General features: G+C 41.7%; 1 protein-coding gene across 2 annotated transcripts in view; it reads left to right on the top strand.

The window, feature by feature from the left end:
• Nucleotides 1-23,785, top strand: part of nbas (NBAS subunit of NRZ tethering complex) — a 263,105-nt gene that overhangs the window by 51,855 nt on the left and 187,465 nt on the right. For both annotated transcript variants that reach the window (XM_017493334.3, XM_047152214.2), the window contains exons 15-21: nt 2,824-3,084; nt 3,716-3,841; nt 4,392-4,543; nt 6,727-6,864; nt 15,265-15,343; nt 20,014-20,118; nt 20,410-20,546. In XM_017493334.3, the coding sequence (XP_017348823.2) occupies nt 2,824-3,084; nt 3,716-3,841; nt 4,392-4,543; nt 6,727-6,864; nt 15,265-15,343; nt 20,014-20,118; nt 20,410-20,546 (998 nt within the window). The remainder of the gene's footprint in view (nt 1-2,823; nt 3,085-3,715; nt 3,842-4,391; nt 4,544-6,726; nt 6,865-15,264; nt 15,344-20,013; nt 20,119-20,409; nt 20,547-23,785) is intronic.

The raw sequence follows: 23,785 nt of genomic DNA on the forward strand, positions 1-23,785 counted from the left end.
TAAAAAAAAAAAAAAGAGAGAGAGAGATCACAAATATTTCAGTGTTTTTTTTTTTCTTTATTTAGTACTTCCCTGAATAAGCTCTTTCTATAACATGTTTAGATTATTTTGTTTAAAGATCTTCTTTTTTTCATGTAGTACTGCTCCTCAGAAGCTACTTAAGATAGTTCCATGTCACCCAGAAGACAAGATGATAATTTACACCGAACATCCTGTTAAAAAGTTTAGGCCCTGTTTACACTAGTGCGTTTTTAAAATGAAAACGATCCTCGTCCACAACTGAAAACGCACACGGTCACATGACCATCCATGCACATGCGCATTAAAGCATAAACAGGAAGTTGGTTGGCAGGCACAACAAACCGGCTTTCCACGTATGGCTTGCGCCGCTTGAAACGAGATTTGTTGCCGAGCGCTCTAATCGTAGCTCGGCTCTTGCGCATGTAGGCAGCTGCAGTATTATAAAATACAGCATTTAACTGTACAATGGCTGCTAAGAATGACGACAAAGCCAGCAAAGCTTGCGGTTCAGTCTTACCCTAACCATAAACAGTCCAATTTTTAATCAGAAAAGGATAGACACACAGTCCATTTAAAACCAACTAGTCCATGTTTAGACCAGAGGATGATAGATACACAATCCATTCACATATAAAGATAGGACAAAAACATGAAAGTATGATAGATACACGGTCCACTAAAAACCAAATGGTCCATTTGGAATTACAATAAAATAATAGATAGACAGTCCATTCAAAAATTCTTACAATGAATTCTCATAGGATAAAGTTTTGAAAGTATAATAGATGAAAAAATGAAGGAAGATTTAGAGGTGCCAGTGCATAATTAACCTGAAATTGGGATGGATTTTATTTAAGAAACAAACATTCAAAAAAACCTAACCCTAACCCCCTGACCCTGACCCTAACCCAAACCTGTTGTATACGATCAAGGTAGCGTAATGTTCATATGGTAGGGGCTTGACGAATCAGGGAAGGATACGCAATGATCCAGAAGACCCAATCACGAGTGATTGTGGGCGAAGCCACGCCTTCATTTTCAAAAGTCTTCGTTTCGGTCTGTTTATACTGAAACGCGAGCCCGGGGTTTTCAAACCAAAAACGGGGTCTACGACGTTTCCAAAGTCTGTTTTCAAGCGTCATAAACGCCAGAGTAGTGTAGACGACACGCGTAACCGTAGCGAAAGTTGTGCGTTTTAAAAACGAAAACGCGCCTGTGTAAACAGGGCCATAATGCATCGTGTTGCCTTCTTGAGCATCAGTGAATGTTTGCACCTTTTGTAATAGTCGTGTACGAGTCCCTCAGTCGTCCTCAGTGTGAAAAGATGGATCTCAGCATCATATATCCGCTGTTGGAAACAGCTCAAATACGGAGAAGATGCTGGAAAAGTAAAGAACGTGCAGGACCTGGAGGATTTTTCTGAAGAGCAGTGGGCAGTTTAACTGCTCGGGACAAACAAGAGACTCATGAACAACTATCAGTATTACTGCTACTCAAATGGAAATGAGCAACCGCAGTGATTTGAATAAAAGCAGTACTATTATTATTATTATTATTATTAATAATAATAATAATAATAACGTTTGCAATGAGTATGATGAGGTGAGTGTCTCACTGTCAGTCATTCCGAGACTGGGTATGCAGCTGTGTATTTTTCTGAGGCTTTTCATTTGTTTGAAGAACTGTCTTGTATTGACTTGAACTTTCCCACGGGGACGAAATCTACCCTCTACAAGACGGCAGGCTTTTGTAATAAACGATCATTTTATTATCAGATCGCACTAACTTTTTTTTTTTTTTTTATTAAATATAATATTACACTTGTAAATATCTGTGAAGGTAAAAGAAAGAAAGAGAAAAAAAAAACACCACCCTCCCCGAGCAGCCATAACTGCTGCCACACTTATCTTCCTACGAACAGTTTTTCCGGGCATTTGATCCGACTCCACTGTGAATAGCTTGATTTGGTTAAGGTCAGGCGACGGGAAAGGACATTCAATTTTAGACAGCGCCGAGTTCTTCCCCTCTCTCCAGTTACTGTATATCTCCCACAGCTTAGAGGTGTACCTGGGGTTGTTGGAAAAATCCAACCTTGCTCAGCAGATGTAAATGAAAGGCAAGATGTCCTCAGACTTTTAACAGTCCTCGGTAAATTATGGATCGAAAGCCGCAGGCATATGGGATTGCTGGATGCTGTGCACACCTGTTATGTTGGGGAAGAGAGACAAAAATGGACAGATGGAGTACGGAGACGTGCCTGTGTGTGCCTGTGTGTGCCTGTGTGTGTGTGTGTGTGTGTGTGTGTGTGTGTGGTAAAAATGTGTTCTCCCCCTCGGCAGGTTCTTTTTCATCACACCTCTCGTAAAGGAAGTGATGCGCCTCTGATATCCTGCTTTTATCTGCAGGCTGTCTTCATAAAGCCGCTTCATATCCCCGCGTCCTCTTAAAAAAAATACCTACGCTCTTATCTTCTTTTATTATATCTTGCATATCTGTGTGTGTGTTGGCCTTTTTTTGTGCAGGATGGCTGTGAAAAAGAATGGAGCTTGAGGGGAGGAATGAGTGATGGAGAGTGGCGAAAGAATAGTGTGTGTGTGTGAGAGTGTTTTTATTGCTGATGCATGCTTTACTGAGGGTTTTTTCTAATGATTGGAAATAGCTGTAAAATGCAGAATGGGCGAGATTTGTACAAGTGAGGTGTTTTTTTTTTTTTATTTTTTAAATATTTTTTCTAGGAGAATTCTGGTTTGTTTATTGTTCATCTTGCAAAGGACGATTTAAGACTCGTTCTCTGTCCCTCAGTGTGAGATTAAACTGGCTCCGAAGCGTTCACGCCTGGAGAGCAGCGCCTCCGGCGAGGACGACGACGCCGAGGAAGACTCTGATTCTGACGAGGAGTCGTCCGCGAAGGCACGTTACTTCGGTTACGTGAAGCAGGGCCTGTACTACGTGACCGAGATGGAGCGCTTCGCTCCTCCGAGGAAGAGACCACGCACCGTCCTGAAAAACTACAGACTGCTCAGCTTGAGGTCTACCACGCCTGAGGAGCTCTACCAGAGGAAGGTGAGGTGGGCGGGGACCCATGTCTGAGTTTGTACATTAGCAGGTGATCGACATGACTTTTCGTCGTTCAGGTGTCGCCCATGTGGTCCCGTTGCTCTTTCAGACACAGCAGATCGACCAGGCTGGAGATTGTGGTGTGATTTTATTAATTTTTTTCTGGAGCAGAACTCTCCAAGGATAATCAGCCGAGCGCAACGACTCGATATGTTATTCGTTCATTTGTCTTCTCGGGTTAAGTGAAAACGGATAAGGTAGTAGTTAAACAGGTGGGTGAAAGAGAACCGGTCTCGGCATGCTGCCCTTGTTAGTAGTCCTGTCAGAAAAGCGGGCGCAGCATAGCTCATCGATGCCTATCAGAACACACAATACCCCATTAACGCACTACAGGACAGCTTCAGAGTCTAACAGGATGTCGAGTGGCCTGTGAATATTGAAAGGCTCTGTGGTTTTGGTCCCCACAGTGATTTGTGAGTGCAGAAGCTTTTATTGTGGCTGGACGAACAGAGGTGATAATGCTTTGTTTACGACACAGCGACTTAATGAGGAGCCATGGGAGCTGGGCAGAGACATTAACCTGCCTCTCTCTCTCTCTCTATCTCTCTCTCTCTCTCTCTCTCTCGTGTGTGTGCAGATTGATAATGAGGAATATGGGGAAGCTTTGTCTTTGGCACACGTCTATGGACTGGACTCAGATTTGGTGTATCAGAGGCAGTGGAGGAAGTCGTCGGTCAGCATTGCCTCTATACAGGACTATCTGGTAAGTAAGAACGTGAACAACAAAGTCCACTATCCAAAACTGGCTTTATTTCAGCAGTCATGCTTTATTGATGCTACAGCACTGTCGAATTCTCAAACCGCATTGGCGTTCTGTGATTCACGTCACATGCACTTGTCTTAAGATGTTTTTTTTTTTTTAATTATTATTATTATTATAACAACTCACACAAGGACTTGTATGGAAAGCATTTTTTTATGAAGACATAGACGTTCCACAACATTAAAACGTAACTAAATTGATGAGAAGTATGACGAGACGTGTCGTTCCTAGTAGAGTTGGCCGACTGCTGTAGTATAAGAGGAATAAAACGCTTCTATATATATATATATATATATATATATATATATATATATATATATATATATATATATATAATCAATAAATATAAAAAATATCTAAATGTTAAATCTGTTAAAGACTTGTGGATCTTGTCCATTTGTAAATTTAGGTCAAACAAATCATACCGTGGTTCTATTTCTATTGCTTTTTTTTAATTAAAAAAAAAAAAAAACTGTGTGTGTGTCTTTAGAGTAAGATAAAGAAGCGCTCCTGGGTGCTACACGAGTGTGTCGAGAGGGTTCCAGAGAACGTGGATGCTGCCAAGGAGCTCTTACAGTACGGTCTGAAAGGAACCGACCTAGAGGCCCTTATCGCTATTGGCAACGGAGAGGATGGAGGCAGGTGTGTGCCTCTCGCATACACACACAAACACAATCCAATTTGTGTCTTCATGCCAGGGCTAATTAAAAAAAAATTGTGCTCTAATTCACTTATGCATGTACAGTGGTTCTAAAGTCCATCCCTAACAGGGTGCTAATAAACCCATGATGCACTGGGCTTAATAACAGTCACGATAAATGTACTCGCTTCCCCTTAGTGCATATTCAGTATTGCCCTTCAATCTTTTAGTCTGTTGTTGACGTGAGATATTGAAGTGAGAGAAAAGTAAGTAAAGATGCCTTGAAGATGACATCAGGATCGCAAATAAATAAAAAGTGATTTTATTTCAGTTTATTAAACAACAAGTCTTTTCAGATTCGATTTAGGCCACTATATAGTCCAGTATTTTTCATACGTTTTCATGCGACCGCACTTTTTAATTCGCGAATCTTATCGGACAAAAAGGGTGTTCAGAAGGTCTGCAAGGCGTATATTATATTACTGCATTCCTTCTAATACGTTTCTATAATAACTACATACACAGGGACTTATACAGCAGACTCTCCACACAATCGGATTTAAAAACTAAACACGTCGATATGGTGAAGTTTTCTGTGAGGAGTCTCCAACGTCAGTGCTTTGTAACAGTCTGAGGTTTTCCACCATGACAGTGGAAGTCTTCAAGAGAGGAAAAAAAAAAAAAGAGGCTGGTGAGGGAAAGACTGTTTATAGCTGCCGTAACATAAGTGATAACTTGTTGCGTGGACGTTCCACAACATTGAACGGTAACTTTCTGTAGTGTTTACGAGGAATAAAACACGTCAGGATGTGCCGTTATTGGAAAATAAACAACTTTGAGGTGATATTAACTTAAGCCACATCACAGCACCCTGCTGTTGATTATGTTTCCTGTAATAGCATGCCCAATATATATATACAGGTCCGTCTCAAAAAAGAAAAGCTCCGTAATTTCATTCAAAAAGTGGAACGTTCATATTCTAGATTCATTACACATAAAGCGAAATATTTCAAGCCTTTTTTTAAAATCTTGGTTATGGCTTACAGCTCATGGAAATCAAAAATGTAGTATTTCAACATATTAGAATAAAGAATTTATAATACAGAAATGTTGACCTGTTGAAAAGTATGTTAATTTCTGCACTAAATACTTGGTCGGGGCTTTAATCCTTTTAGCACAAATTACTGCATCAGTGCGGCGTGGCATGGAGGCAATCAGCCTGTGGCACTGCTGAGGTGTTCTGGAAGCCCAGGTTGCTTTGATAGCGGCCTTCAGCTCGTCTGTATTGTTGGGTCTGGGGTGTCTCGTAGATTCTCTACAGGGTTCGGGTCAGGCGAGTCGGCTGGCCAATCAAGCACAGTAATACGATGCTCAGCAAACTATTTACTAGTGGTTTTGGCACTGTGGGCAGGTGCCAAGTCCTGCTGGAAAAGGAAATCAGCATCTTCATAAAGCTCGTCAGCAGATGGAAGCATGAAGTGCTCTAAAATCTCCTGGTAGACGTTGCATTGACTCTCGACTTGAGAAAACACACTGGACCAACACCAGCAGATGACATGGCAACCCAAATCATCACTGACTGTGGAAACTTCGCACTGGACTTCAAGCAACTTGTATTCTGTGCCTCTCCACTCTTCCTCCAGACTCTGGGACCTTGATTTCCAAATGAAATATAACATTTACTTTCATCGTCCCCATGATTGTGGTTGTTTACTGAACCAGACTGAGAGATTAAAGGCTCAGGAAACCTTTGCAGGTGTTTTGAGTGAATTAGCTTCTCAGGTCGACATTTCTCTATTATAAATTCTTTATTCTAATATTTTGAGATACTGTTTTTTTTTTTAATTTTTTTATTTTTTTTAATTTTTATTATTTCCATGAGCTGTAAGCCGCAATTATCAAGATTAAAACAAACAAACAAAAAAAAAAGCTTGAAATATTTCACTTTGTGTAATGAATCTAGAATATTTGAACGTTCCACTTTTTGAATTAAATTATGGAAAGAAAATGAACTTTTCCACAACACTCAAATTTTTTGAGATGCACCTGTATATAAATATTTTATTACTTTTTACCTTTCTACCGTTGTTATTCAGGCACAAATACAGAATTTGTATTAAAACTGGTGGAAGGAAGGCCCAGCTGATTAACACAGCCAGTGTTCCTTTCTTTCGTTCCTGCTTAGGTTCATCTTACCGGGCGACGTGGACATCGACGATGCTCCGTACGAAGATTTCCGGTCGATGCAGGAAGAAATGGAGATAAAACGAGAGAGAGAAGCGCAGAAAAGACAAGATCTGCTTAAGAAAGTAGACTTCAGCAAGTGAGTTTCTTCTAATATGCCCACACACACACAGAGCACATTAAGAGAGGCGCAGTAATACCCTTCCTCCAGAGAGTAATAAAGGAAAAGAGATAGAGAGGAGGTCCTAAAGGAGGAGGAGAGGTGGAGGGTGAAATTAAAGTCCTTTATATTTGCTTCTAATCTGCATGACTTCATTTATACTCCAAGCCTAGAGCCTGAAAGAATGGGTGGGAGTGAAGTGGGGTGGGGGGACCTCAAACAAATCACACACATGCACACAGAGAGTGGAACAGGAAAAGCGAACACGGTAAACATTACTAATCAAAGCAGTCTTGTTTACACACTGGAATGCTTGTACGATTTTTCAGCCCATAACGTGCTCCAGACACTTAACACGCTCCCTAATGTCTCGCCTCACACAGCCTTATGAACTGCATCCACTTAATTACAGCTCGGTCCCAGCAGCCGTCCAATTCCACTCCTGCTGCGTGTGTGTTTTTGTATTTATGGATGTGTATGGTGTCTTAACATGTGCTGTCTGCTAAACAGTCACTGATTTACTAAAGATTTGTGTGTGCAAATGTAATAACACCTGAAAACAATGTGCTGATTTAATAACTGGGTCTATTACTGAGAATTGAGTCATTCATTGTCTTTTTTTTTCTTTCTTTTTTTTCTTTTTTTTTCCCCTCCCCCCCAGTTTAGCTTTTTTGACGTGTAATTTCTAGCTAAAAGTGTAAAGTACAATGAAAATATATTCATTTAGTAACCCAGATTACGATGTATCAAACCTTTTTATGGTGCAAATTAATACGACCGGAAATCAGGTATTACGTTTGCAGAAGCCTGTTTCTGCCAGTTTAAGACAAAATTACACCGTTCACAAGGCTTTAATAATGAGAAGATTCATCAAAACCATGCTTTACTGTCTCCAAATGATTTCTTCAAGTGATGTTGTTGTAGCAGAAGTTGAAACGAAACAATATAGCACTTGGGAAAAGGAAAACAGACAATGCTCGTCCATAGGGGCATTTATATCACATTTACATTTATTCATTTAGCAGTAGTGATGTCACGAGAACCGATACTTCGGGACCAACATTCTTAAAACGTGACGGTACTTGTTTTTCTGGAGTAGCGTTGGAAACAATTCTAATGGCGGTACCGAGGTTGCAATTCTTCCGGACCTGATGGGGGCAGCAAATACGCGCAAGTGTTTTAGTCGGTCCACAAGTGGTGAAGAAGAACAACAACAACTACAAGCACACGGGAAAAACTACAGAAGTTTAGCTCCACTGCGACTCTTTGAGAGGAAAGGTGGTAGGGAATATGGAAATCGAGGCGGATGACAACAAACATATAATTGATGCTTTGAAGCCGGTGAGCAACCGGTGCTATCGTTCATTTCAAACAAAGCAAGGAAACACCTGGAACTTGGCGAAGCACCTGAAAGACCCCCTATATTATGTTTGTTTGAGGCAGCTGGCATTGTGGCCGTGAAACCAGCTAACGTTATGCTCCATGTAATGTCAGTTATTTGTTAACGACGCTAACACATTGCAGTGTTATAAACTACCTCCTAATGGGCCACCATGCATCGCCATTCAGCCCGTGTCCTGTCAGCAACATGTAGCCTAATGTCACTAATAATTATTCAAATGTTCATGATTTTAATAAATCGTTTTGGCCTTCCACCAGATCAGAGAATTGAAACTAATGCTTGCATTCAGAGTATAAGGTGTGTGTGCGTGTGCATCCGTTTAGGAGTGCTGCATCTCCACTGTAGCCTCCACTCATTGTCAGATAGTGTTTGATAACTAAAATCTCTCTCTCTCTCTCTCTCTCTCTCTCTCTCTCTCTCTCTCTCTCTCTCTCTCTTTGCCAGTATCAGCCAGAGCAGGATGTCCTCCAGGAGAGTTTTTAATTTAATTGTTGTTATTTTATTTTTATACCACACCGTGTAATTTGGTATCGTGACATCCCTATTTAGCAGACGCTTTTATTCAAAGCGACTATGAGGAAATACAAACAAGGCGATATATTAAGCAGAGAACAATAAAAGTAGTGCTACCATACAAGATCTTTAATTGAGTTCTAGAAAAGCAAAGTGCACAGAGTAAAGGTGTAAGCGCCAGAGTAAGGTGTGGGTTTTTTTTTTTTGTTTAGGGTTTAGTTACGTGTTCACGGAAGAGGTGGGTCTTTAGCTGTTTTTTGAAGATAGTGACTGATTCAGCGGTCTGGATTGAGGTTGGAAGCTCATTCCACCACTTAGGGACAGATAGTGTGAAGGTTCTGGAAAGGGAATATATCAGATGTTCAGGAAATCTTCATAATGTCCTAAATTCGCAACTCTCAGACACAGATTTTACACATAGATTAATTTTTTTGTAATTGCTGTTTGAAAGATATAAGTCGATGTTCTGTTGATTTGCTCACTTCCATAGTTGTTGTTGCAGTAGAGAAAAATGGGACAGGCACTAATAGAGATCCATTGGGTCAGGATTCTCACTGCCTCACGCTCAGTGCAGGAGGAGCGTTAATGAGAAGGTTACCAAATTGTGCTTGTTTAAAATTCTTCACAGCCACCAAGAGCAAATTATTGGATTGAAATCTAACAACTTTACCACAAAATGTAAAGTGTACATGCAGGCATTGTGTCTGTGATGAATAGGACCATTTCTAATGTAAATATAAACAGTGGGAAAGGGGAATTATGGAGTGCATAATGAAAGATGTGTGGAATATTTGTTTCCTGCACAGAGGCTGAGAAAAAGAACAAGTTCCTGTTTTATTGATGCAACTTTTTGGGCTCGTTTCAGGTGTGTGTATGTGTGTGGGTTTGAGAAAGTGGTCAGTCCTAGTTAAAGATATTACATTCACACAGATCCACATAAAGCTCAAAGACTGTACGCTGTATAACTGTATGCCATCGACTCCTACACGAGCTTACTCTAACATTCACTCGCCATAAACCGATGGTTGCGTATATAACCGCGGTTCTATGAATTTCGGATGACCGCCAGAGGCGGTGCTTTTCAGCACCTGGATGTCCATCACATGTACGTGCAGGTCGAGTGTTTATATCAAGAAAGTCACCTGTGACCTGTGCCTTTTTCCCCAGTACTAAAGGCACGTTCACCCCAGAAACGACTTCTTGGCACTCCTCTCGTGACTGCCAAGCTCTGGAGGTCATCCGAAATTCATAGAACCGCGGTTACATATGTAACCATCGTTCCATTTCATTTCTACTGACCGTGCTTTCAGCACCTGGATGAGTAATACCAACATGGTTATGACGAAGTTCTACGTTCCCATTAACAACAGCTGTGAAGCCGGGGAAAAAATGGCTGCAGCCACTGGGTTGTGCAAGATCACATTCACCCTATAAAATCTTGCAAATCTGCAGGTTGATGCCCATGATGCAACTGCACAAGTATCTGAAAGAGGTACTCCTCGTAGGGCTGCCCATGAAGTAGACACACTCCTGGTTGAGTGACTTTGAACCTGAGGAGCGATCTGGAGACCCCTGCCCTAATAGGCATAAACGATCCATTTTGACAGGCGCTGCTTGGACACAGCCTTACCTCGCCTATGCCTCGTATGGCAGACAAACTGAATCTGACTGCCGGAATTCAGCAGTCATTTGGATATAACACTTTAGAGCTCACACTTGGCACAACAGGCTCGCACTCAACCCTTGATCGTCTTCCTGAGTTGGGGGCTCAAAAGCTGAAAGACTGATGGGCTGGTTCGTATAAGACAAAGAAAAGGTCTTTGGGAGAAATTAAGGGTTCGGCCATAAAGTTACCCGTGTTCCCAGAACTCCAGTGTAGGCACTCTCAGCTCACTGATAAGGCGTACAACTCACCTACTCGTCTAGCTGATGCCATGGCTAAGAGGAAAGAGGTTTTCATAGACCGCCACCTCAATTTTGATCTCTCTAGAGGTTCAAATGGGATCTGACACAGTGCCTCTAATACGAGAGGCAAGTCCCAAGAGGATACTGGGTTTCATCAAGGAGGTCTCAATTGTTGAGCACCTTTTAAGAAAGCGGGTCACATGGGTGTGGGACCCAGTCGTCACACCATCTATTCTATTATGCATGGCTGACATGGCAGCTATGTATATCTTGATGGTCGAGGCTGCAAGGCCACCATCAAGACGGGAGTGGAGAAAGCTCCTGGTATTCCCTGTATGAAACAGCGTGTTGGTTCCTGAATTTGTTCTTGGCACCACTCAGAAAAGAGTTTCCATCTGTTAGCGTACAACACATTGGTGGAAGGTGCACGGGAGTTGTGGATGGTCTGTAAAACTGGTGGATCACACGGTCTTAGTAATGTCTCTGGCCCTTCAGAGGCCAGACCCAAAGTTGCAGCCGGGATGGGTTCAGGTACCAGATTCGACCCTCCAACTGTAAGAGGAGATCCCTCCTCACAGGGAGGCACCAAGGCTCCCTGTATAGTAATCTATGTAGTATTGGGAACCACACCTTCCCTGGCCATTTGGGGGCTACTAGTAGCAAATTGTGGTTGCCCTTGAGGATCCTGACTAGGGAGGGCAGTATCAACGGTAGTGGAGGGAAAGCATACAGCAGTCGACTTGGCTGCGCATGGGCCAGTGCATCTTGGCCCAAGGGGCTTGTTAGTTCCCACAATGAAAATCTTTGCCGTCCGAGGCCCTAGTGGAGAGTGCATCCTCCTCCTGGGTCTCAAAGGATGGTGACAGTATTGGAGGCAGCACCCTGGGAGGAGACTGCAGTGCAGCTGTAGCGGGACCACTAGCAGGCTGTGCACTGGGTGGTTGCAGATTAAGGAGGAGAGATTTAATCTCTGCAAAGTCAGAAGCCAATGTGTCTACCTTCTGGGCTAGGGGGTGTACCTTTCTGCATTTCCCCTCACTAGGGGCCCCCAGAGAATCAGTCTTACGGTGCTTATGAGAGCTGGGAGACATGGCCTGTGTAGGATGCGGTTGAGTGCCCAACCTGCCCTCTAGCTGGTCCAGCCTGGCTGCCTGTGCTGCTAAGTTCATGGAGCTGCAATTCATGCATGCCATCTCAGTCAATCCCTCTCTTAAGTTGGCAACCCCCAGGCAAGAGGGTCACCTCTCATGGCCATCCTCTAGTTCCAGAGGGGTCAGGCAATCAATACATGTCATAAACATGGGTACCAGCAGTAATTACTACCCACGTGGTTTTCCGCGTGTGACCACTTTTCCAGGTGGTAATTGATCCCGTTTTGACTACCTCCCCTTCAGTGCGCGTTATGTAGCGCCTCCTACCACATCGAATCAATTATGAGAATTTAACTATAATAATATTGGGGAATGATCCTTCTATGATCACTCTGATACAATATGGTACAGTTAAGAGCGAACACGCTCACACTATAGCCAATAATTAAACAAATTCACGAACTAAATCAAGGGGATGAAAAACATTTCAATGAAGCCCAATCGGGGTGCGTTGCTTACCGACAGCGGGCTTTCAAAAAATGAAATGACCAAAATCGTGGGGAATAACTCCATGATGCGTATAAACAGAAAACTACGGGAAGGGATTCCAACCCGAACTCAAGTATTTAGCATTGTATCGGCGTTAAAGCGAGAAACACCAAACTGTTCACAAACTGTAAACTGCCGCTTGCCGAATTAGAGCGTGCCCACTCCTAAATGCCGTTGAAAGTTTGTAGCTCCAACCCAACTTTGGTTTACAAGACTACTAGCAGCGGTACCTGCACTCCTGAAACCTGCTTACCAATGTGAGAAGATAATGAGGTCGTTTCCGGGGTGACTGTGCCTTTAGTACCAGGGCAAAAGGCACACGTCACCCAGGTCACAGGTGACTTTTTTGATATAAACACTTGACCTGCACGTACATGTGATGGATATCCAGGTGCTGAAAGCACCGCCTCTGGCGGTCAGTAGAAATGAAATAGAACTGTAGCATATGTCACCTGTGATTACATCACCTTCCTTTCTTTCTTTCTTTGTCTCTTTCTTTCTTTCTTTCTTTCTTTCTAAAATTCACTCACCATAAACCTGTAGCATACGTCACCTGTGATTACCTCAGCTTCCTTTCTTTCTTTATTTGTCTTTTTCTTTCTTTCTACCTTCCTGTCTTTCTTCCTTTCTTTCTTTCTTTCCTTCTAAAATTCACTCACCATAAACCTGTAGCATGCGTCACCTGTGATTACTTCACTGTTCTTTCTTTCTTTCTTTCAACATCTTTATTCTTTTACCTACTTCGTTTAGTTTGGGGTTAATGTCGTTTTTCATTGCAGTATTGTTTAATCATATATACAGGACGTTAAGTAATTTAACACAGAATGGTTAATCCGTGCTCCTTGGATGTCAGAGTGGTATTAATGAGGATGCAGTTGTGTCCCGTTGTGTCTCATGTTTGTAAAAAAAACAACAACAAAAAAACAAATTACAAACCCAAAGCGTTTGGGCCATTTATTTATTTATTTATTATTTTTTTTTTTAATGTGCAGTAGAACAACTCCATTAATGTCCGTTTAACACACACACACATACACACACAGAGATTGCTCAGTGCAGTTTGCTGTTGTGATTATGGAGTGGAAAACCAAAGGCCATCGTTTTGTTAATTCCTTTTTAACTGCGTAGCCATTACAGCAGCACAACACTATCGATCACAATGGGGTGTGCGTGTGTGCGTGTGTGCGTGTGTGTGCGCGTGTGTGTGTGTGTGTGTGTGTGTGTGTGTGTAGCCAGGCAGGGCTGTTCACCGGCCCAGGCTTTGTTTTCTCACTCAACTAATGCTCAACACGGTACAATTACCATTAAACTTGCTGTTCAGAACTGTGAAAGTAAAACTGGAGTTAGTGACCTCCATTACACGCGCACACACACACACACACACACACACACACACCCACCCCTCTCTCACAGTTGACTACTCCCACAGCACATTACTGCATCAGTTTCACCCTTCCTAGCCCTGAAAGTGCAGCACTTAATTGAAGAATGCAAATCAAAATATGCTGAAGCTGTTAATGTTCACAGCCTCACACTCCGAGCTCATATATAACACTTCCTTAATAAGGGTTTTATACTGAAGCGCTGAAGAAGTCTTGTTTTAACTGGAAAAAAATGAATTCAGAGTTAAAACACAAAACGGCGACTCTGTCGTTCAGCAACATCAGTCAGCATGGAGACGTCCTGCTTCTGGCTGCATGAGCACCATAATGATCAATTATACTCAGGGAGTTTCACTAGAGCAGCGTACACTCGGATCAATTCAGGCGTTTAGGTCTTGCTTTAGGTTCAAAAGTTTGGGCACCCCTGCCCAATGACATGGTTAATAAATTTTCAGGGGCGTGGGAGAAATTTTGAACCTGGGGGGCATGCTTAAATGCTAGGGGGGTTCAGGGCTCCTCCGAAAAGATATTTTGTGTGTGTGTGTGTGTGTGTGTGTGTGTGTGTGTGTGTTATTTAACGTTTTTTATTATTTTACTTCACTTTTCTGTCTTTCTTTCTTAACTTTATTTAACATCTTATTTAACACATTACTTACTTTAATTTTCTTTCTTTCTGTCTGTCTGTCAGTCAGGTATTTCCCCTTGCTGAGTGTCAATGCGACAGCGCACGCTTCCGGGTTTTGTCTTTGTTTACATTGACACACGTGTTTGTTTTGGTTCCCGTCCTGTCTCCGCCCATGTATTGTGATTGGTTGTTTCCCTTTCCCTCATAATGTGTCATTATGTTTCTCAGCTGTTTCTGTTTGCCCCTTGATCAGTCTGTCTATTTTATACCTTTGTGTTTGTGTTACATTGCGAAGTATACTCTCAGTATTGCCTTTGTGCCCCTGACATTAGCAAGCCTTGTTTATTCTTTCTTCCGGTTTTTGACTCATTGCCTGTTTTTCCATTCACGTGCCTTGTTTTGCCACTGGCTGTTTACTGACTTTGAACTAGCCAATCGTTTTTCGGATTTGCCTGTCTGTCTGTTAATAAAGTTTTAAACTGTGACTGCATACGTCTTCTCTCTGCTTTACATGACACTTTCTTTGGTTCTTTCATCTAACATTTTTGTTACCTTATTTTCTATACCATCATTTTTTATTTTTTTTATGTTTTTTGATGCTAATACACGGACTCACTCTCGCCACTGCATTGGGCTTCAACACAAATCATCATAGCTGCTACATGTCTGTGTGTAGCTTGTTTTTATTTCCAAAATGATTCATTTTTTTTCCTGTTTTTTTTTTTTTTTTTTTGGTTTGTTTAAATAAAGATTGAGATTTCATTACTTTTAAAAATTTGTTAACAGTTTAGAAGTGATGTCGTGTTGTATATGCCTGGTGGATTTCTGGTTTGATTTGATTTCAATACAGTTGTAAAAGTATAATAATATGTTTTTAACATAATATAATCTAAAATGTTTTTCTCTGTGCAGGTTAACGCTGGAGCAGAAGGAGCTGTGTAGAAGCAGACTGAAGCTGCTGTGCTATTTGGATCGACTGGCCACATACGAGGTGAGAATAAAGACAGGTTTAGCGCACACCGTATCGCCGCTCAAACCTCAGAACACACCGTATCACCGCACAACGCTCAGGACACACCGTATCACCGCACAACACTCCGCGTACACCGTATCACCGCACAACGCTCAGGACACACCGTATCACCGCACAACGCTCAGGACACACCGTATCGCCGCACAACGCTCAGGACACACCGTATCACTGCTCAACACTCAGGACACACCGTATCACCGCACAACGCTCAGGACACACCGTATCACCGCTCAACGCTCAGGACACACCGTATCACCGCTCAACGCTCAGGACACACCGTATCACCGCACAACGCTCAGTGTACACCGTATCACCGCACAACGCTCAGGACACACCGTATCACCGCTCAACACTCAGGACACACCGTATCACCGCACAACGCTCAGGACACACCGTATCACCGCTCAACGCTCAGGACACACCGTATCACCGCTCAACGCTCAGGACACACCGTATCACCGCACAACGCTCAGTGTACACCGTATCACCGCACAACGCTCAGGACACACCGTATCGCCGCACAACGCTCAGGACACACCGTATCGCCGCACAACGCTCAGGACACACCGTATCACCTCACAATGCTCAGGACACACCGTAACACCGCTCAACACTCAGCGTACACCGTATCACCGCTCAACACTCAGTGTACACCGTATCACCACTCAACACTCAGTGTACACCGTATCACCTCACAACGCTCAGGACACACCGTATCACCGCATCACCGCTCAACACTCAGCGTACACCGTATCACCTCACAATGCTCAGGACACACCGTAACACCGCTCAACACTCAGCGTACACCGTATCACCGCTCAACACTCAGTGTACACCGTATCACCGCTCAACACTCAGTGTACACCGTATCACCACTCAACACTCAGTGTACACCGTATCACCTCACAATGCTCAGGACACACCGTATCACCGCTCAACACTCAGCGTACACCGTATCGCCGCTTGGTGCACACTGTATTGCCGCTCGGCGCACACTGTATTGCCGCTCGGCACTCAGGACACACCGTATCGCCGCTCAATGCTGAGGACACACCGTATCGTCACTCGGCGCACACCGTATCGAGGTTCAACCTACACCATATCGCCGCTCAACACTCAGGACAAACAATATCGCCGCTCAGCGCACACCGTATCAATGTTCGGGGCACACTGTATCGCTGCTCAGTGTACACCGTATCACCACTCAACTCTCAGCGCACACCATATCACCGCTCAACACTGAACACTCAGCGCACAGCAGATCACCGCTCAACACTGAACACTCAGCGCACAGCAGATCACCGCTCAACACTGAACACTCAGCGCACAGCAGATCACCGCTCAACACTGAACACTCAGCGCACAGCAGATCACCGCTCAACACTGAACACTCAGCGCACACCAGATCACCGCTCAGCGCACACCGTATCACCTCTCAATGCTCAGTGCATGCTCCGTCACCGCTCAGCTCTGGTGTTAAAGTGTCGAGAGGTAGAAATAAAGCAGCACACGATTGCTTTTGATACCACGAACGGCAACAATCCAAATTACTTAATTTTTTTTTATCTTTATTTGACTTTTTTGTGTCAGTGTTTGTTAATTATTGTTAAGTATTACAATTATTGTACCAAAAATTAAGCCTATTAAATCTACATGTGGATCTTGTACCAGTATGTAGGAGCTGAATGACTGTGAATAGTCACATGTGTTCTCAAACAACAAAGGACTTGATCCACCACCATTGTTACTATGGTTACGACATGTTCAGGAATTTGTTAATATGTAATCTTATACAGTGCATGTTTACCATCATGACACTATGCATTATAATTATACATAAGAACAACAAAAATAAGGATCATATTGACATAGCATAATATAAAATGGATATGCATCCTCCGGCCTATTAGGACCACCACTGTAATTCTGGGTAGGATTCAGCTTATCTGTCAGACCAGTCTTTGTTCATTGTGCCAAGGATTCTACAAGATGTTGGAAAGGTTCCTTTTGAGATGGTGTTCCTTGTTGCACCGTGATTGCAGATTTCTCAGTCACACATTCATGCTGCGAATCTCCCGTTCCACCAAAACATCCCCAATCTCTACTGGATTCAGATCTGGAGGCCTTTAAAGTACACCGAACTCATTGTCATGTTCATGGGATCAGTCTGAGACGAGCTTTGCTCAAGCGTAATGGGATGAACGTATTCAGCAACAGTCCTCAGATAGGCTGTGGCTTTCAAATGATGCTTCGTATTAAGGGGCCAAATGTGCACCGAGAAACATTCCCCACACCATTGCACCAGCACCAAGAGCTGTTGAGACAAAGCAAGTTTTGCTCATGGTTTCATGCTGTCGACGCCGTCCGAACATCTGAACAGGCAAACATTACCCAGAACAGGCGACGGTTTTCTTCAACTGTCTGGTTTCTGTGCCTGTTATAGCTTCCAAATTCCTGTTCGTACCAGTGGAACGCAGTGCAGTCTTCTGCTCTTGTGGGAAATGTTAAATGGTCTGCACTTATATTGCGATTTTTTTTTTTTAACCTTAGCGGTTCTACAAAGCGCTTTACACTGCTTCTCATTCACACACTCACACATGCAAGGCGCTAGCTTGCCATCGGGAGCAACTTGGGGTTCAGTGTCTTGCCCAAGGACACATCGGCATTTAGAGTCATGTGGGCTGGGAATCGAACCCCCAACCTTACGATGCGTGCACAACCTGAGCCACAGCAACCCCATCCACCTCAAGTTATACCGTGTTCGGTGATGTTTTTCGGCTAAGCACCGTCGTAAAGAACGTCGAGCTACTGTAGCCTTCCTACATACCATACAGACTGCGTAGGATTGCATGTTTACAAATTCCCTACCATATCCCTGTAGCGTAGTAACAGCCGTGACACGATTTTTGAGAGGTCATTTTGCTGGTCCTTCATGAAAATAAAATTTTCTTCACTTTCTTATTATAATTGTTTAAAACCTTGTAAATTTTTTTGTTTTGAAAAGAAAAAAAAAAAAAAGTAGTGTTAGGAGGAAGGGTTTCTTTTCAGTTTTTGAATTTGAAACCTACATGTTGATTTGCGCTGATTTCTTCCTTGTTGAACTTAACAATAGTGTTGTAATGACACATCTACTCTAACTATCATGATTGTGACTGTCCTAGTTCTTTTTGTTAGATCTCTTTTCTTCATGGTGGAGGTGATGCGAGATGGTTTGAGATTAGGCACCGGCCTGTTGGCATCAGCTCTGACCCCAGTGTGTTTGAGGGAAAGTATTATGAGTGGGATCTTTATTCTTTCTAAGAAATATGACTAAGATTAGTCATTAAATTTCTAAAAGCCACAACCAATCATTGAAATACCGGTTGATCAGCCTCAAACATCCTTAGATGCTTGGATACTCGACTTGGTCAGAAGATGTTGGTTAATTCTCTATAACAGCAGCTCTCAAGGTAGTTCCAGCTGCAAGGTTTATATTAATGCGCTCGATCTAACGTTACTGTTTCTATAGTAACAACTTGCGCAGGGGAATTTTACGGCACATGAACGGATTTGTTGATGCGGTGAGAAGAACCTCTTCCGTGAGGAGATTTGTTTAACATTTTTGGAAGGAGTCTCCAGTGTCAGCACTTTCTAACAGTCGGACGTAACGCTGTAACTTTAGGTTTTCCAACACAGGGAAGTCTTCACAACGGAGATTTGTGGTTTCTTGTTAACCTGACAAGCTGCTTTATTTTTTCTCTCGTTAACTTAAACATTAGACATTTCGAATGAGAGATTAGCTGTTATAATGGAAGTTATAACAGGAGATAATTTGTTTTCCACAACATTAAATTTAACTATAAATGTATTAAAAGTATGAATTATAAAATTAATAATAATAGAAAAAAAAAAACATCTCTGTTGAAGTTAATTTGCTGTTATTGGAAAAGAATTCACTTTGGATTGGTAAGGACAACTGCTCTTCGTATCGCTTCGTATCCACATCACACCATCGTATTGCATCGTGTTATTTTCCTATAACAGCATGCCCATCCTGTTTAATTTCTTTCTTTATCATTTTATCGGCCTTTTATTAGGGTATATCAATGGATGTTCTTATCTGATACGATTCACTGTCAGACAGAATATACACTACAAAGCGCATTTCAAACCGCAAGCTTCAAAGCACAATAAGAGCACCATATTCAATACAACACGGGGTACCATCGAAGCACAAAGTGCACAACAAAACAGAATAAAAGACAAGACGCTATAATTTGCACATAAACTCCATAATAAAACACAGGATACAATACCGTCACTCCACAAGGCAGACGTATTAAACGTGTTAAAACCACTATATGCAATAAAATGCAGACGAAGGCACATAAAGCATAATAATGGCAGTAGAGGTAAGACAAATAATCACAATGCACAACAGAAGGATTCAGCGTACACATCACTTGTGTAGAGCAGACATTATGAACGGAGAGATAAAATGGTGGTATTTAAAAGTGACAGTAGTGTCACATGACTCTAAAGTGACTGTCGCATATTATTTACAAGAGGTAAATATCATTAGTGCTTATTTAGAGGATTTATTCAGCGTGTGTGTGTGTGTGTGTGTGTGTGTGTGTGTGTGTGTGTAGGAGATTTTGGGTGGACCCCATGCAGCGGAGGAGAGGTACGACTCAGAATTCTTCAAAAAGTTCCGCAGTCAGAATATCGTGCTGTCAGCGAGAACCTACGCCAGGGTAAGTCTCACTTCTTTTCTTTCTTTCTGTCGTGGGTGTGTGCGAGTCCATGAGTGTGAATTATACATCTTAGTGTAACCTCATTGTGTGTGTTGTCTAAAATATGGATTCTCCGTTATACCATGAAAGTATTTCTAAGTCTTGAAGGCTGAAATATGGTTACTTACCAAGACTATTAGTGGAGAAATAGCTGCAGGGGAAAATGGACACAGCCATGAATTTGGCTTGTATTAATTATTCATTTACTTCTCTCTCTCTCTCTCTCTCTCTCTCTTCCTTTCTTTCTCCTAGGAGAGTAACGTTCAGGCACTGGATATTCTCTTTACTTATCACGGCTCTGAGTTGCTCCAGCATCGACTAGCTATCCTGTGCAATTTCCCAGAAACCACCTCTCCACATGAATATACAGTGCTGCTGCCCGAAGCCTGGTACAAATCACTCTCTCTCTCTCTCTCGCACGCACACATATCCATACATGCTTGGAGAGGTGTCTGGAGGTTGAGATGAACTTTAGGTTTCGTAACCAGCTCTATACCGCATTCCTCTGCTTTTTGAAAATGGTAAATGGCGCATTTATATAGCGCTTTTATCCAAAGCGCTTTACACTGCGTCTCATTCACCCATTCACACACCAGTGGTAGCAGAGCTGTCATGCAAGGCGCTAACTTGCCATCGGGAGCAACTTGGGGTTCAGTGTCTTGCCCAAGGACACTTCGGTATGTGGAGTCACGTGGGCCGGGAATCGAACTGCCAACCCTACGATTAGTGGACAACCCGCTCTACCACCTGAACCACAGCCTCCCTGTTTCGGGCTTTTATTTTTACTTTTAATGCTCTAAAGGTCGGCCTTGACGGAGAGCTTTGTCAAGCTGTCACTAGTGAGGGTGCACGAACCTGTAGCATTTCCTCACAATTAATTAAAGCACACGCAAGAAGATTGTCAAAGCAAAGCATTGATAAAATCATTTATCTGCTGGTGACCAATTAAAGGACACAAATGAATACTTGATCAAGGTAAAAAGTGGCTTTGTCCACACATTCACCTTAGAGCTGCGAATGTTGTTCTGAGTAACTTCAGGGGTCGTGGATGTGGCCTTCAGTGCAGTGTGCTCACTGTAAAAACCATTACATTACATGTTTACATGATTAGTCGAAGAATTTGGACTGCCCAAAGAAGAACAATTAAAGTACACAGAAAAGGCATCCTGGTAGAAATGTTTCTATATAGTGGTAAAAAAAAAATATTTTTACATATATATATATATATATATATATATATATATATATATATATATATATATATATATATATATATATATATATATATATATATATAATTTTTTTTTTTTTTTTCATTTGGCCTTGAAACATCTCTACTCCTTGACTTGATTTTCAAATAAGTTATTAACATTCGGGAAAAGGTGCAACAGGAGAATGTTCACACTATCATTGTTAACCATATTAACCTTAATGATAGGGTTAACCGTGATGATCATTTGCATAAATTACTTTTTATAAATAAATTTTCAGTATAGCTTGTAAATTTAATTAAATCTCATCCTTCTTCCTATTCTCAATTAGTCAAAATTGATCATTACAAATCTAAGTCATTATGTCTATCAACCGGTGTTCCACAGGGATCCATATTGGGCCCAATTCTCTTTAGCATGTACATAAATGATTTACCCACTGTGTGTCAACAATGTAACATCTTAATGTATGTTGATGATAGTCATTTTCACACAGTAAAAATGCAGAAGAGTTTGCAGATAAGTTGACAGATGTTATGGTGAAAGTTGCATCCTGGCTCAGTCAGTGGTCTCTGAAATTAAATGTGTCAAAAACAGTTTGTATGTTCTTATCTAGAGGATATAGTGTTCATCTAAAGCAGGATTTTTTTTTTAATTTGGGAGAGAGATTACAAGTTGTTTCAGAATGTACATATCTAGGGGTACATCTAGACTCCCACGTAATAAAGGTTTGCAAAAATGTCATATTTAAGTTGGGAAATATTCAAGTAAGTAATTCTTTTTCATATCAGTTATTGTTTGACAAGCTGGTCTAATACACATTCCACAGTTTTATAACCATCGGAATCATTACAGAAAGAAGCACTTCAAATTCTAGGTCAAAACCAAAAAATTTAGTTTTCACCATTGCTGCATTTGAAATGAGTATTAACTTGCTTAGCTGGGGAAAACCTCATGAAGTTTAAAAATGTTTGTTTAGTTCATAAGAGTATGTATGGTTTAGCTCCTCCCCCCTTGACTGACTTTATTAATTTAAAGCCTCTTGAAAACAGAGTAACTAGAGGTGCAGCTAGAGTGGATTACATAATTCCACGCAGGAAATCTTCTTTTAGTCAGGCTGTCTTTTCCTTCAGAGCATCACATCAGTGGAATTCTGTTTACCGCAATCAGTTGGAGAATGTGTATCTTTTAAATCATTTAAGTGTTATCTTAAGAAATGGCTTCTTCACAGTGATGTTGCGTTATTACTATTATTATTTTATATATATATGTGTGTGTGTGTGTGTGTATAAATTATATATTTTTTTTATTAAAAATATAATTATTTTTGTAAAGTTGTGGTGTTTAACTGTATTTTACAGTGGGGTTTATAATTTCTGATTTTATTATTATTATTATTATTATTATTATTATTTATTTTTTTTTTTTTTTGTATGCCTAATAACATCTGGCAAAGGGACTAAAAATGAAAATTAGCCTTTGGGTACATTTATGAATGTTAGTTAATGTACACTGTCCCTTTTTGGGTGCAAAATTGGCCATGCTCTCTGGGTAGGAGGGGCATACTGTCTCCCTGTCAATCACAGCAACACTAGCCAATCATGGACATCTGTGAGCTCATGTATCTGGAAGGGTGTTTCACTGTGTTTTACAAGTGCTTTCTCTCTGTATGACATTTCTAGTATTGCATCATTGGCTCGTTTCGGTTTTCGCAAGCCCGTTTTCAGCACTTTTTCCCATCGGACATGAACAGAACGTAGAAACTTTCTCTAATCACTGGTCTATCGTTAGAGGATCTTCATCGTGTAATCCGACATGCAGAACATGTGTCGCAGTTCAGCCAAGTTATTATCGGATCACGTCGTACAGTGTGATAAGTAACAATCTTAAAACCCTGCTGAATCCCTTAAAACCCTGCTCATGTAAACAGGCTTAAGGAATATTATTTTTTGCCACATGCTTAGTCACATGGCATGGCTCAGGACTAACCTTCTTGACATCATGAGCTGTAATATTATAGAAAGTGTTCTTGGTGTTAAATTGTGTTGCAGTTGTCGTGTCAGGCTACCTCTCAAAATATTCAGTCTCTCTGGCTCTGAACTATAACGCTGTGTTTGCTTCGACACCCTCGAGTCACAGAATTTAAAACAGATGTGTGTAATTGCACATCCTAAATTTACACCCAATGTCAAAGCAGCAGTAGCAATAAAGCCCAGGTTCCTAGTCGTCCGTTTTGCATTTGCGCATCGCTTTCTTTTGATATACAACTGCAGAAGACACAGTTAACTGCTGGTAGTGGGGATTTAGGAGACAGCGTGAGCGTGTATTTGAGAGGTGTTTTGTATGTGTGTGTGTGTGTGTGTGTGTGTGTGTGTGTGTGTGTGTGTGTGTGTGTGTGTGTAGAGGAGAAACAAAGA

The sequence above is a fragment of the Ictalurus punctatus genome, chromosome 2 (assembly GCF_001660625.3).
Source record: "Ictalurus punctatus breed USDA103 chromosome 2, Coco_2.0, whole genome shotgun sequence".
NCBI lineage: Eukaryota > Metazoa > Chordata > Actinopteri > Siluriformes > Ictaluridae > Ictalurus > Ictalurus punctatus.